Raw genomic sequence first — 15,801 nt, 5'->3', positions numbered from 1 at the left:
TGGGAAGCCTCTCAATCAAGCAACCACAACAATAACAACAACCCCGCCAAGAAGCCTCTTACCTCCAACGACAAGAAACGCTATGCCGGAAAACTACCTTTTTGTAACAAATGCCACAAGCATCATTTTGGTGAATGTGGCAAGCTAATTTGCCATCGGTGCCAAGGTAGTGGTCATATTGCCAAGTATTGTGGAAGTACCGCCCCCGTCACTCAAAAGGGGCCCGACACACCAAAGCCGAGTATTTGCTACAAATGTGGCCAATCGGGTCATTTTAGGAATGAATGCCCAAAGAATAAAGCAAAAACCAACGCACGCCGTTGAACTTACAACATCGACACCTAGGATGCCCGAGACGATGATGGACTAGTCACGGGTACGTTTCTTCACAACAAACCGTATATTTCATACTTATTCGATTCGAGTACCGTTAGACGTTTTATAACCAAGGATTTGACTCGTGCTCTTTATATTCCACCTCTTTCCCCCAGATACTACTTAGACGATTTAAGTGACCGACGGAAAATATTGTGTGCCTATAAATTTTATCAGAGGATATACGTTAAGAATTATGACTTGACACCTATAGAACTAAGGAGCTCAAAACCTATTCATTAAGGAGAAATTGTTGCCCTACATTTATGTATAGATTATTGTGAACAAAGAAATTTTCGGTTGGAAACCGATACCCTCTCCCTCGCATCCATGACCTCATGATTATTTGCACGAATCCCGTATGTTCCAAATCGACCTCCGTTCCGGTTATCATCAATTGGGGGTTAAGGGAGACGATGTCTCCTAAGCCATTTCCGAACTCGCAACGTTAGTTGTAAATCTCTCTTAGTACCGTTTGATTTATTTAGGACTCCGTCCGTATTCATGCACCTCCTAAACCGCGTATGCAAATTCATATAGACTAATCTGTTATCGTATTTATAGATGACATCTTAACTTATTCAAGTAAAGAAGGAAAACGAACAACATCACCATCTTAAGCTCGAACTTTTGAGAAAAGAGCAACTCTATACCAAATTCTCCGAGTGAGAATTTCTGTTGAACGAAGTCCAATTTTCTAGACCATGATGTTAATGGTCAAGGCATTACAATCAATCTCGAAATCAAGCCACATGTAATCAGGAAACTCTCCCAACTCAGACTTATATTCGTAAAAATATTAGATCTCACCGGTTGTTACCGAAGATTAATTTCTGACTTTTCTCGTGTGTTATCGCCAAGAAAAAGCCGTGCGCCTGCGGGCAAAGCGGACAATATTGTGGTCATGTTAAGCTGGGGTGTTACAGAATGGTATCACACAGTGTCACACGACTTTTAAACTCGTTAACTCACTAAGGAAAACTCTAAACCTCTCCGTGTTCGAACCTTGAGCGTGATTCTTCACACCAACATTTCTAGTTAAAATCGTATAGCAACAGATGGAACTCAAACATGGAAATATTTCTACATGAACGCCGAAAGGCATACTCTCTCGACTCGAAATCAACGTAACTAAAAATTCGTTATTTTGCACGAAGAATTCGAATACTAAATTGTGGATCCGATCAATTTTCTCGTCATCTCATACCACACTACATACCTCTGATATTTCACCGTTACCGTCTGATATTACGGGAATTTAAGATAACACACACTCCCAGGGATACCTCACTCTTCTTTGACTTAACGTCCTTGTGTTGCTGATAATTGGCCAACTACTATTCAACCCCGAACTATACAACTACGTGTACTATCTCGTTTCCTTTTTCAAACCTCAACTTTTGACAACTAGATGCACGATATGGCAACCTCGAGATGTAAACTCACCCTACTCTAAGTTCTCATTTCACTCCTATCTTTATCGCTCGCACTTCCGTATAAGGAAACTTTTGTAACATTTCTCAATGGATAGAGAAACTCTTCATATTACATTAGTATTCGCCACGAGGGTGAATAGTCCTAACGAACATTTTTGAGCCCTAACTAACTTGTTCAAACATATCTTAAGGAATTCTTTTTCTAATATGGTGTACCATTGCCAATGCCAATTACCTCGGATCAAAATACTCGTATCGCTTCTAGTTTTGCAAGAAACCTTGGGAACCCGCTTAGACATGAGTACCGCGTATCTCTCACAAACCGACGAACCGAGCAAACGAACGATTTACATCCTGGAAAGACATGTTTCAAACTCGCATTATCGCTTTTAGTTGATCCCTCATACTACGATAGTTACCGTTCTTGTACAAACGCCGCACTTCCGAAACCCTATATGACCGCAAATGTCATACCCCTATTCGTTGGACCAACGCATGTGGCAAACAAACACCGAAATCTGAACTACATCAGGAAACAACAATTGAGATCATTCAAGTCCGAGAAGGGCTAGAGACGACCCGTAGTCGCCAAAAGAGTTATACCAAACTTAGATGAAAACCTCACAAAATCCCAGTGTGTAACCGCGAAATATTGAGAAACCGCACCTTGGAAAGGTGTAATCCATTTTGGGAAATCGAGGAGGGTTATATTCGCAATATTTAACCTTTTGAAACTTTGGGGCGTATTGGAACCGCTCCCTACCGTTTAGAACTGCCGACTCAATTAAGTTTCCGTTTACCTTACATTTTGTGTAACAAACTTAGAAACGTGTCCTGCGGAACAGGAACGTGCAATCATTCTAAATGCACCAACTATTGATGACAAACTCCGCTTCATAGGAAAACCGGCTGAACATGTGGATCGTAGAACCAAACCTAACTACAACGTAACACCCCGACTATCCGGATTCGTGGAATGTCCAAGAAAGTACCTTCAATCATTCGTAGAGTTACTACACTAGGTCTCGAGTAAGAGACATCGACTATTACTTCCAACTAAATTTCGGGACGAAATTTCTTTTGAGGTGTGGATAATGTAACATCCCGCGTTTTTTCGTTAAATTTATTTTAACACCGTCTTTTTTTTTATAATATCTTTCGTCATTTAATTTGGTATCTTTCGTTAACTAACGTTCATAATATCCTCGTTATTTAATTATAACGTCACCCGTTTACTCGAGCGTTTTAAAATATTCGTTTGGTTATTTCCCGCACCCGCTTTGAAACTAGAGGGACCAAACTTGCCAAGGGACCAAACCTTTGACTAGGTCAAAGAGGTCAAACCTCCCTCATCCATTCATTTATCTTTTTCTTTTTCCATTTTTCTTTAATACTTCCACAAATCCTCTCAAAACCCAATTCATAAATTCATCATCCAAATTCAATCAAGGAAGCTTACAACTAAACAAAATACATATTTGGAATCCTCTCTTCATCCTCTTCAATTTGATACCAACTTCATCTCATTTGGGTAACTTTCTAAAATCACTAATTTTATGTGTTCTTGAGATTTTTGAGTTATAAAGTTGTTAATTAGTGTCTATGGCTCATTGTGATGTCGTGTATGTAATTTGTATGCTCGATTCGTTGTTTTTGGTGTAACTAGTTCAATATGAAAATTACTTGCTAAATCCTTGATTTTGGATGATCAAATGTTGTTAGATTGTTAAAGTGCATGTTTTAAAAGTGTTACTAGTATCATTAGCTTCGTTTTGATGTATAGGTTGATTAAGGAAACTCCAAGAACATGATTAGTGATTTTGTGAACTTGGATTAGGGTTTGATAAGCTTTAGATGAACTTTTGATGCACCAAATGCTATAAAATATTGTAGATAAGAATTTTGTTACAATGTGTGTTTGATCACCTTCAAAACGGCATATCACATGTGTGAATTGGATTCCCGAAACTTAAAATGCATTTGATGAACTTGAAACTTTGAAAATGGATTCTTAATGATCACTTGACGGAAAATCGGTTATTGAAATTGATGTTTTTGTTTGATGAAACGTGTTTAGTTGTTTTCCTTGTCAAATTACCTTTCCAACGATATATAGTATGCATTTTGGATGTTTTCGGTTCATAAAATATGTTAATTTGAGTTTTGGTTCGTGACTTGGACCATTTTTCTGCAAACTGCATGTTTCCCAGGTATTGCGCGCCGCGCATATACCCGCGCGCCGCGCATAATTAGAAATCCCAGATGTTTGCCTTCGTGGTTAAGTTCTGACCAGGATTTACACTTGGGTGCGCGCCGCGCAACCCATTGCGCGCCGCGCATATGCCCAGCTCATTTTTGTTTTTATTTTTCCTTTCACAAAATGTTTCCCGCTTAACCGTAACTCCGATTAACATGAAACTTGGCCATTCTGCTCATAAATGATTTCTCATCATGGGAAAATTGTCGGATACCCGACCCGACCCCGTTGACCTTGACTTTGACCAAGTTTGACTTTTAGTCAAACTTAACCAAACAATTATACGATCGTTCTAACATGCTTAGTTACTTGTATCGTGCATGAAACTTGACTAATTGATTCACATGCTATATTAATCGAGTCGTAACGAGCCATAGGACTAATTGAACATCTTTGACCGTTTGTGTTTACCGTTATTGATACAACCTATATGATTAGGTCAAGACTAGCTTTGTCTTTGCACGCGTCTACTTGTTGAAGTACTTTATTAACTCTTGCACTCAAGGTGAGATCATAGTCCCACTTTTACTCTTTTTGAACTTACATTTGGGATGAGAAAACATAAACATTTCTTTACTAAGTGAACACAAGTACAGGAAAACAAATATTCTACATACGAGTTTAGAACAAAATCCTCAATTCGATTATCATTAGTTACACTTGCCGGGTGTAAGCGAGAACTTATGTTGTATGGATCCATATGGGTTTGACAAACCCTCATTCAAACGGTTCGCTACCGTTTACGAATGAAATATATTTTCGAGAAACAGTGTATGTTCTAGCACTAAGTGATGGGGTTCAATGGAAGGAATGTTAAGCATTGATAATTGGGCGCTCGTGAAACAAACTTTTGGAATGTATTACTATTATTTTTTCGATGCAAATCTTGTGGTTCACTTGTACTTACTTACTTAAACCTATGATTTCACCAACGTTTTCGTTGACAGATTTCTATGTTTTTCTCAGGTCTTGCACGATATGTGATACATGCTCCCGCTCACTAATTGATACTTGCATCCGATGTCGAGTATACATGCATTTCATGGAGCGTCTTTTGACTTTACTTTAAACCGTGTCGCCTAGATTTCAATCGTACTTATAACGTTGTAACTTAACTTTTGGTTGAACAATTCTTGTAAACTTTGAAAACAATCTTTATTTTGAAATGAAGGCGATATATTTTGGTCAAACGTTATCTTAAAGACTTATAATCAGGTAATGGGACCCACGTAGCCGACGCCGTCACTTGACGATTTGTCGGGGTCGCTACAAAAGACTACTCAAGAATCTTATTTGATACTCATTCTTACGCGACTCTAAATTCTAACTTATTCTGAGAGATTTCTTATTCGATGATAATCACACCATCATCCTTCTTACTTCGATATTAGTCATACCATTTCAAAATTTTCCAAAATCAATGGGTGGTTAATTCACATCCTCATACTCTCCCATTCGTATCTCACTTATAAGCAACAACTTCACACTTAAGCATTTTTGGTCGAAGGACTTATGCCCTACTAATAGTCGTCAACCACATATAAATTCAATAGTTTTTATTACCTCAAATATCACCCGAAATTTTCAAAATCTTTTACTCAATCCTCATCAATCTTTTTCCAACTTGTAACCTCCGAAATATGAAAAATTTTGTTTGCCAAAATTTTACTCACACAATTTTACTGTGCGATCCTCTCAAAATTTTATAAAAGTAAATTTATTTTATTGTCATTCGTACAAATTTTAGAAACCGTATATGTTATATATAATAAATAAATAATTACTTATTTTTGACTAGTACATGTGAAATTTTACTTTCACTTTTACAAATAAATTCTTTTAATCAAAAGATATTTTACTTAGAGTAGTCTATATTTACTAAGAACTTCGTTTCTTTTCTTACATTGTCACCTTAAACGATTTCTATAAAATTTTCGTTGCTTGTTATATAAAATTTTTCGTGTTATTCGTATCCAAGTCATCATGAAGACTTTACAACCGTCGAAATTGAGAGATTCATGTGTGTATATGTGATGAAGGCACTTACTACCACGTCATGCAGAGCCTTCGGGCATCCACTAACACTTAAACCATTCAAAATTATTGCGTTACCCCAAGGATCTTATTTGCCACACCTGCTGGAACGATGTTCTTTCTTACATAACTCTAAGTCCTGACTTATTTCAAGAAATTCTCATTTAGTGATATTAACACCATCAGTATTCTGACTTTAATATTAGCCATAACCTGTTTGGCATTTTGCAAAGTCAAGAAGCGATTAACTTCTCATCCTCATGCTCTATCCTTCATACCTCACTTTTTAGCAACGGCTTCGCACGTGAACATTTTTTTTTTTGCCCAAAGACTTATGTCCTGATAATTATCAAAACTACATTTAATTCATTAGTTTTTATTACTTAGTAACATGTCACCCGATGATTCAAAGATTTTTCACTCGATCTTTTTCAACTCGTAACCTCTGAAATACGTAAAACTATGTTTATCAAAATTTTTACACGATTGTTATTTGTGCAGTCCTCACGAGATTTATGGACAAATGAAAGTAATAAAATTTTTCTGTCACTTATGCGATTCATAAAATCATATATGTATGTATATAATTAAGTAATAAACTTACCCTTACTTATTTTGGTTAGTACATACTTAGTATGCCTGCAAATTATTAAAAAATCGCTCCTTTATCGAGTTATTTAACTTAAGTCAAATAGTTTTGTGCAAAATGGTACACGTTGTACATACTTCTAAATTTACTAGAAACTTTGTTCCGTTTATGTTGTCACATCAAACGTTTAAAGGTTTTTCAAAACTTCCTTGGTTGATTTTATTAAAGGTTTTCGTATTAGACTACACCATGTATGGATCACACTTCTTCTCGCCCTCCGTTAGGGATGAAGCTTACTATTAAGATCTTTGTTAAAAAATCTTGAGCCACTTTGGATGACAGATTTATAAAATTAGTTAGGAAGTCTTTGCGCTCGTAAAATGTTCCTTTTAAGGTTAGACATGGCAAAAACGCAGGCCGATAAATTAGTTTTATGAGGTACACTCGGTGGTCACCCTGTTGTAGGAAATGCACTAGGTGGGTTTCTACTCTCAATGTTTCACGACTAATTGCAACACCCTCATAAACATAATCTCTATGATCCAGTATGTTGAGGTACAAGAAATCATTTTTGAGACTCTTTTCATATGGAGTAAACCATTCTTTATGACCAAGGGTTCACGTATCTTCTCATCCGCACATCCCCTTAACTATAAGGATAAATTCAGATCAACTTGCTCGTTGTACGAAGAGTTCACTCTCGTTCAAAGATCACACATTTCGTGCGATTTTCTTTCGGAAATGTAATATAAAATACTTTAAGAATCTATGAATCTTGTTATCCTCTTGGAAGGGACTGCTTAAAACATCTATAACACTAATGTGGTTACTCTATATATTTCTTCCTTCGTTGGTTGCAACTATATGTTGTTCTAGTTGATGTTAACCCTAACTTCAACATGTAACTGAAAGGATAAAGTTACATTATGGAACTCTGCTTTCATTCCATCCAAGGATAAGTTCACATGCAGTATGTTGTGATCGCCATGTTTTCCATTCTATCTGTCAGCTTTATATTGCGACATGAGCGCTCAATGTTTTAGATGAGTTTGGTAACATTCATGATGCATTTCATGCATCCAACTTACTGAAGATGCCTATAAGGATAAAAAAATCATCTTTCCTTTTGTGGATATATATTCAAATGGCATATTCATGTTAACAAGAAACGAAATCAATTTGTTGATCTTAAGGTCAAGAGACTTAATTAATGGCATATACTTATTCTTACTTTTATACGCCCAAGTACCTTTCAAAGTAAATAGTTTACTTCTGAGCCCACGAGTCTCTCGGAACTTTAATACGCTCCTTCTTCTTCAAATTCGGTACCGTTGTTGGTCACTCCTCAAAATTTCGGGACGAAATTTCCTTTAACAGGTGGGTAATGTAACGACCCGACTTTTTCGACTTATATTTTTGTGCTCTACATTTTTACGAAACTGCGTATATGTGCGTACTGATCTAGTTTATGCTCTGGGGTCTTATTTCATGATAATTACTTTCGTTAATATCTTACAACGTGTTATTAAGTACTTAGTTACTTAACTTGGTCCTCAAATAATTTTATGACCGTTAGTGTCACTTGACGTTTAGAACGAGCTATGTATTTTGGTACACGTTTAACTTTTGTCATAATTGGAATATTATGACTACGTAATACTAATTGTTATTTTCTAATGACAATTACTTGGCTTATTGGTTACTTATTAACCTTAGTAATTTACTAATGCACACTAGTTAGTCTTGTTGGACTTTCTATCTTATTGGACTTAAGCCCACCCTACTCTAGCTAATGTACTTTTAAGTTACCCCAATTTTAAATAGATTATGACCTATTAAGATGTAGGACAAAAACCCATTAAGATGAGCCAACATACTAGCATTTTTGTTAACCATTACTACATATGTTGCATGGGATCCCAACAATAAGCACCACCTTTAGACCACCACCATGCAAAAAGTAAAAGTTGTCCTCTCCCTTGTCCCCCAAAAGCTACGGCCACAAGCACCACCACCACACTATAAATACCAAGCTTATTTCATCCATTTCACACTTGATCTCATTCTCATTTTACACACACTTACTCTCTAATTTTCTCTCTAGTCTTTCTCACACTAAAAATTGTAAGTTTTAAGTTTTCTTCTTCTTCTTTTTCTCTTCATAAAAACGACATCATCATTATCTAAGATCAAGCTTTCTAGCTTTTTGATCTTGTTATATCTTGTAGATTCAAACTTTGATTTGAATCCTTCAAGAACATGAAAGAATCAAGCTTTCTAGCTTTGAATCTTCATTACTTTTGTTGGATCTAAGTTTTCTAGTTTATGATCTCTTTATTTTGTTAAAAAGATCAAAACTTGTGTTTATGATCTTCATGAAACTTGAAGATCTAGCCTTTTGCTTTAAAGATCTTCAAGAACATAAAAGATTCAAGCTTTCTAGCTTTGAATCTTCATTACTTTGATGGATCTAAGCTTTATAGCTTAAGATCACTTTGTTTTTGCTAAAAGATCAAAACTTATGTTTATGGCCTTCATGAAACTTGAAGATCTAGCTTGTTGCTTTAAAGATCTTCAAGAACATAAAAGATTCAAGCTTTCTAGCTTTGAAATCTCATAATTTTTGTAAAGGGATCCAAGCTCTCTAGCTTAGGGTTCCATTACTTTGTTGAATTAAATTTATGATCTTGCTTGTTTGATTGAATCAAAGTTTGTATCTTTACTTGTAAATAGAATTTGTATTTGTGTTGAGACTAAGAACATGATGTAACCTTGGTTCATCATCCATCTAAAACTCTTAAGTGAGTTGTATTACTCCTTAGTCTTGACATGGTGTGTTGATGGTTGAAACTTGGTCAAAGTGATGCTATAACATCAAAGAGTTGTACACTTGAATCTTACACGCATCAAGGATGAGAACCGTGATGAGCATCAAGCACCAAGAAACCCACCGAAGCAATTGTTTACTGTTTTTCGGGGTCTGATCAGACACCTGGGACTTCTGGAAAGTTGATTTTCAGATAGTTAGTTTCGAGTAGGTGACTTTTTTTGTTTAAGACTCGCCTAAATCCGAAATACGATTTAGGATTTATAGCCTTCCGAAATGCACTACGCCTTTGTAACGACGTGCTGAAAATTCTGACCTACTCGCGCTTGATCCGTCGCCACGGTCAAACGACATCGAGTTAGGATCTGAAAATTTGACAGCGGTACGGGGACTCACATACGGAGTCTTGGCCACTGACCACGCGTCTTTTCGGTTTGTATAGAGGTCGTAGCAGCTGTCCGAAATCAGCTTTTTGTTTCGATCTCTATTCTTGTTGAAAACTTACTTTATCCTTTACGAATGATGATGATGATGATACTTAAGACTTAATTTATTTACTTTAGAACCTTTTGGGGACAATATACTGACTTAGTAACCTTTGACTTAGGTTGAAGACCTTTCGGACCGACTTACTACTTGCATACTTTTCATATCGACTTTTACCGCATTTATCACTGTGAGTTATAGCTCCCTTTCTACTTTACTATTTTTGAGACTGGGAATACATGCGCTTTTTATGGTTTACTTACTTGACACGAGTACTAAAACTTTATATATGTGTGGGTTATATAACGGCATAAACTTTTCCCTTAGCACGGTAACGTTTAACTATTGGTTTTTGAACCGGTAGACGCGAATCTTAGATATGGATCCATAGGGTTTGACATCCCCACTCGGGCTAGTCGCACTAGCATTTAATGGGTGTTTAATACTTCGAGAACATACGCACTCGCCAGGTGTACTTTTAGGGGGTGATATATTATTCTACGTTAAGTTAGTTACCATGTGCCCACGGATAAGCATATACTATATACTACTGATTTGATATACTGATTTGAAATGCTGGTTGAAGCACTGAAATCTCGTGGTGTACATTACATTACTAATTACAAACAAACTATAGCTCACCAACATTCGTGTTGACTTTTAAGCATGTATTTCTCAGGTGCTTAGACGTTGTTGCTTCCGCTGTTAGACTTGCTGTTACAGACTCGCTGTGTTAGACTTCCGCTGCATTGTTTAGAGATGTCTTAAGCATGGAACTTTTATTTTGCATTCGCAACTTATGCTATTTTTGAATAATGGTTTTGTAATGACCTTGTGTCACGTACTTATGTTAATGCTTTCTATTCGTAAAAACACGTTATCTTTTGTAAAACATTTGACGTTATCTTTTCATGAATGCAAAACTTGTTTTTAAACAACATATAGTGTTGTAACCGTGTAAAGATCATATTGTGGATGATCCGTACATGTTGATTTTGTACGGGGCGTCACAATTAATACTACTTTTTAGAAGAAAAAAATAAGTAAAGATAAACTGTTAGGTGTAATTATTTTTTTGAGAGGACTATTAAGAATAACTATAGGTAAAAGATTTCATTAAACAAAAAAAGTCTAAAAGAAGTATCGTAGAAAATAGTTTGTCGTTTTTGAATGTTTTTGTGTTGGATTAAATCAATTTTCCAAACGCAAATCCAAACACCCCTAAAAGACCCTGGTTGAGTATCATATTCTTACGAAATATCTCTAAGTTGAAATCTTATGGTGATTAAAAAAGGTTTAGAAATAATCAAGAATTAATACGATTAAATATAGGGATTGTAATAGTATGTCTTATACATTTTTAGAGTAGTTTTTTAAATCATTGTAATTTGCTTTTTTAGTCTTTTTTTTTTTTCTAGAAGCCTAGAAAGTTCAATAACGCAATTATCATTTAAAAAATAACTAGTTTGATGTTTCTCGTTCTCTCAAATATCAATAAGTTGTTTGAAAGTATAAATAAATGAACAGTGTCACACCTACATAATCTTTTCCTAAGAAAAGAACTCACAAAATAAATGGTCATATGAGTTATTTCAATTAAATTATTTATATATTTTTTAATCATACTTTTCACTTGATTAAATTGGTATAAGCTATTTTGTTAATCTTTTTGTGAACTTATCATTTCTTATTATCTCATTTTTCAATATGTTGTTTTAAAGTATATAAATACATAAAACAATGTCACACCTACATAATGTTTTATTAGAAAAAACTTACAAAATGAGCTGTCATATGAATTCTACCAAATAAATCATTTAGACCTAGCCTCACGCGGTGCCAAAAAAATCCCTCAAATCCACGTGACAAATTTGATGCCAATTACCAATGTAGCAATAGCTCAGTTGGTTTGTAAATCTCACGCCTCTTCACATTTAGTCACTTTTGTGACTCACGAATTTTGACTGAAGCCCCATTATTTCTGTTACCTTCCGTCAAACTGCTTCCATGTCACCTAACGCTACAAACTGTCGGCCTTTTATATATGGTCTATTGAGGCTTCAAAACTCACACTTTGAAGGCGTTATTTACAAACTAAACACATAGAAAAGTAGGAGTGAAAATTGAGCTACTCAATCACAAGGTGACACATATTTATCTATATTATGAATTTATTTATTCTATACTCAACTTCTAATCATATTTTGCCACATTATTTAAAACATTTTATCATAAATTTTTGAAACTCAAATTTAGACATTAACTAAATCACAACTTTAAAATTTGACAGTCACGTCACACTCTAAATACTTATCTCTCCTCCAAAAAGTATAAATTTGCCTTCACATCGTGTGCAAGGTAACGGTTCGTCTTTTATATATATATATATATATATATATATATATATATATATATATATATATATATATATATATATATATATATATATAGAGAGAGAGAGAGAGAGAGAGATAGGATCCAGTGAGAACTTTTTTAGTTTGAGAACTCTAGGAACTCCAAAATACACCCAAATACACAAAAATTCGAGCAAAAAAAGGGGAATTCGGTCAACAAAAAAAAAAGGGAAGTCGAGCAAAAATTAAAAACACGGACGAACAAAAAAAGCATAGTCGAGCAAAAAAAAATAAAATTTTTGTTCGAATACCAAAATGTAGAACACATTTTTGTTCGAATATCCCGTTTTTTGTTCGATTATCAACGTGTTCTACATTTTTTTGTTCGACTATCCAAAATGTAGAACACAAATTGTTCGTCCGCCTTTTTTTTTGTTCGAATATCATGTTTTTTGTTCGAATTTCCTGTTTTTTGCTCGACTATCCCCTTTTGCTCGTCCGTGCCCCTTTTTGCTCGAATTTCAGTGTATTTTTTGGTATTTTGGAGTATATATATTTCATACTTCTATGTTGATTAAACCGGTAGACTATTTTGTAAATTTTTGTGATGAACTTATCATTTCTCTAATTACGTTGTGTGAAATGTAGTGACAACAAAATCGAAGTTAATACAAGAAATATATGGATGTAGATTGTAGAAGGAAAGAGGCAGTGAACCCTAGGCCAAGCGATCCTTCCCTTGTTGTGTTCTTAAACCAAAGGTAAAAGACATCTAAATGCTTGAATTGTTACTAAAGGAAGGCATTTTAGAAAGCTATACGATATAAAAGATTTGACCGTACATGCTAATTTATGTGCAACCAACGTCTATTTAAATTGTGGCCAACAATACCATCACTCGTACATGTCTTATTTCTTCTTAACCAATATATAATATCATATCTAATATCTATATCTATAAGGTGGTTGGTTAAGTTAATATAATGATGCCTGCAGCTCGGGAGTTAGGGGAGAAGCAGCTGCAATTGGTAGATGGAGAAATAATTGAAAATATGATGTCTGGACTCACTCGTCGACTTGCTCATCTCCAAAAGAAACGGACGGCCAAGGGTGAAAGTCACGGGCATGATGATCATCAAGAGCATGGGATCATAACTATGTCGGGAAGCAACGAGGGTGCCACCATGACAGGTGAGATGATGATGACTACTAGTAGGCATCTACAGGATGGTCATACTAAAAAATATTCTAATCATGGTACTAAATACCTTAACAACAACTTTCAAGGTGTCAATAACTCCATCATGGTTGGAGGTACTTACTGTGCCAACGATCCTGGAATCCATTTGGATATTGTTCATCATGAGGAGCAATTGCAACCACCTTCCAGCAGTAGATACGGAAGAAAAGGCAAGAAGATCAACACTTATTCTTCATCATCATCATCATCATCGTCTAAGAGTGACCATTAATTAATTCCATCTACTCCGTGTCGTAGTAATAAGTACATTTATATCGATCAATGGATGTTTTTTTTTATCGGTTTTCACAACACACACATGTACATGTATGTCTACCAACATCATATCATATATACTACATATACTTGTTGAGTCTTCAGTTAATTAAATATTCCCACTACACAAAAACGGACTTATAGCGAGGGCAGAGGGTTGGCCTAGGGTACTGTGACCCCACTCAAAACCATATATAATACGGAGTATACTTTTATATAGAGAATAATAAGTACAACACTAGCCCACTGATTGTTAAACTATTAGTTCTGTGTGATCCCTAGATCACATCATAACAAGATAAACAATGGACATTCATAGCAAATAGGCAGATTCAGTTGTGTAGTGTTGGAAATTTATCAGATTCGTTTGCAGAGAGTAAAGAGTGATTTTATTGATAGTGGCTGCTTATAAGAGTTACAATGCAAGGCTTAAACATTTAGGAACTCTATGAATGGTATTTATAGCATACACAAATACCTCCCATACATTTAGGGTCCTTTACAATCTACACTATTCATTTATATTCCATGGGTCCTAACAATCTCTCCATTAATGTTGATTGTAAAGTTTTGGCGATCCTAAGCTTAGAACTACTGGTTAATGGTTAATCCATATCTGGTTGAACTTGAAAAGTTCGCGGAATTTTGTTTGAATTTTAAGTTCTTGTTCAATCCTTTACCAACCTTTCATATGTAGGATTAATGTGCAAGGTACAACATATAACTATATGGCCAACTTCATTTGAGCCTTCGGGGTCACACACATATACACCTAGACGGCAAATAAAATATATATATGATGTATATATATTACTCAAGTAACAAAATAGTAAATCGAAATTAATTCATTTACCATTCATATGAATAGTAAATGAAACGAAATTAATTAATTTACTATTCATATGAAAGCGACATGATAGAAATTATAAATTATAAGTTACATAACATACCCTTAATGTATTTGAGAAATACGACTTTTTAAAACCAAATCAAAATATGATATTACAGACAAAGAAATCGAAAATAATATATTCTTTTGATTTGCTTTTTGCTACCAAACAAACGGAGTATATCATATATTCATATATATATATGATCGTTGGGTTATGAGATCAGTAAGAGAGAAGAGAGGAAAAATAACATATTTGTTTTGCTTTCCTTTGATAAATCTCAACATACACATACGGAGTATTATCGATTAATGTATTAATATAATTGGATTATATTAATACGATATTTGAGTTTGGACTAGCATCCATTAACGGTCGTTTGAAGTGTAGTGTGGACTATCCAAAGAGACGGTCATACTTTTGATCGTAAGTTTCTCTCCGTCTCATCAATTTCTCCAAGAAAGGTATATCGTTAACTCCTCTTTTGTTTTATATTCATGACAATTATTATGGTGTAATTGGATCATTGGGAAAGATTAATAGTGTGCATGTTTTATTAAGTAAGTGATTATTTAATCATGTAAAAGGTTTATATAATAATAAAATATTATTTTTAACTATCCGTTGCGTTAATCTGACTAAAAGTACACACGGTTTTCCATCAGTGGTATCCGAGCCGCTTTTACACCATCTTAATTATCACGTGATTTTCTTTAGATTTAGCTTTGTGGTGAATTGGTAAAAGTCAAAACATTTATGGTTTTGAAAGTCAACTTTGTTGATTACCTCATGACGCACGAATAAGATCTGGAAAAATCACTGTTATAAATTTTGAATTTATTTTTTATGGCTTGAATAATTGTTGTTTATTTCATTCCATGATTGTACACATGCATTGTAACCATGAACAAGCCATATGTAGGTTTTAATAATGTAGTTATTAAAATTGTGATTGCACACATAGCCCATAATGCCCCGACCTATATATGATTGTTGTGATTGTTGATTACGAAAATATTATGTTGATTATTTGATTT

The 15,801-nt window shown here is 34.8% G+C and overlaps 1 protein-coding gene across 1 annotated transcript; it reads left to right on the top strand.

Moving 5' to 3' along the window:
- Positions 1 to 13,344: 13,344 nt before the first annotated feature.
- Positions 13,345 to 13,830, top strand: LOC139886484 (uncharacterized). The gene has a single exon (XM_071870317.1). It carries the CDS (start codon positions 13,345 to 13,347, stop codon positions 13,828 to 13,830), a length of 486 nt encoding a protein of 161 aa, XP_071726418.1.
- The last annotated feature ends 1,971 nt before the right edge of the window (positions 13,831 to 15,801 follow it).

The sequence above is a fragment of the Rutidosis leptorrhynchoides genome, chromosome 1 (assembly GCF_046630445.1).
Source record: "Rutidosis leptorrhynchoides isolate AG116_Rl617_1_P2 chromosome 1, CSIRO_AGI_Rlap_v1, whole genome shotgun sequence".
NCBI lineage: Eukaryota > Viridiplantae > Streptophyta > Magnoliopsida > Asterales > Asteraceae > Rutidosis > Rutidosis leptorrhynchoides.
Note: the sequence above shows the minus strand (reverse complement) of the source record. Positions and strands in the feature narration are given on the sequence as shown.

What these genes read in the sequence shown, in the direction of transcription:
- LOC139886484 (XM_071870317.1), top strand. Translation starts at nt 13,345, where the DNA reads ATGCCTGCAGCTCGGGAGTTAGGGGAGAAGCAGCTGCAATTGGTAGAT.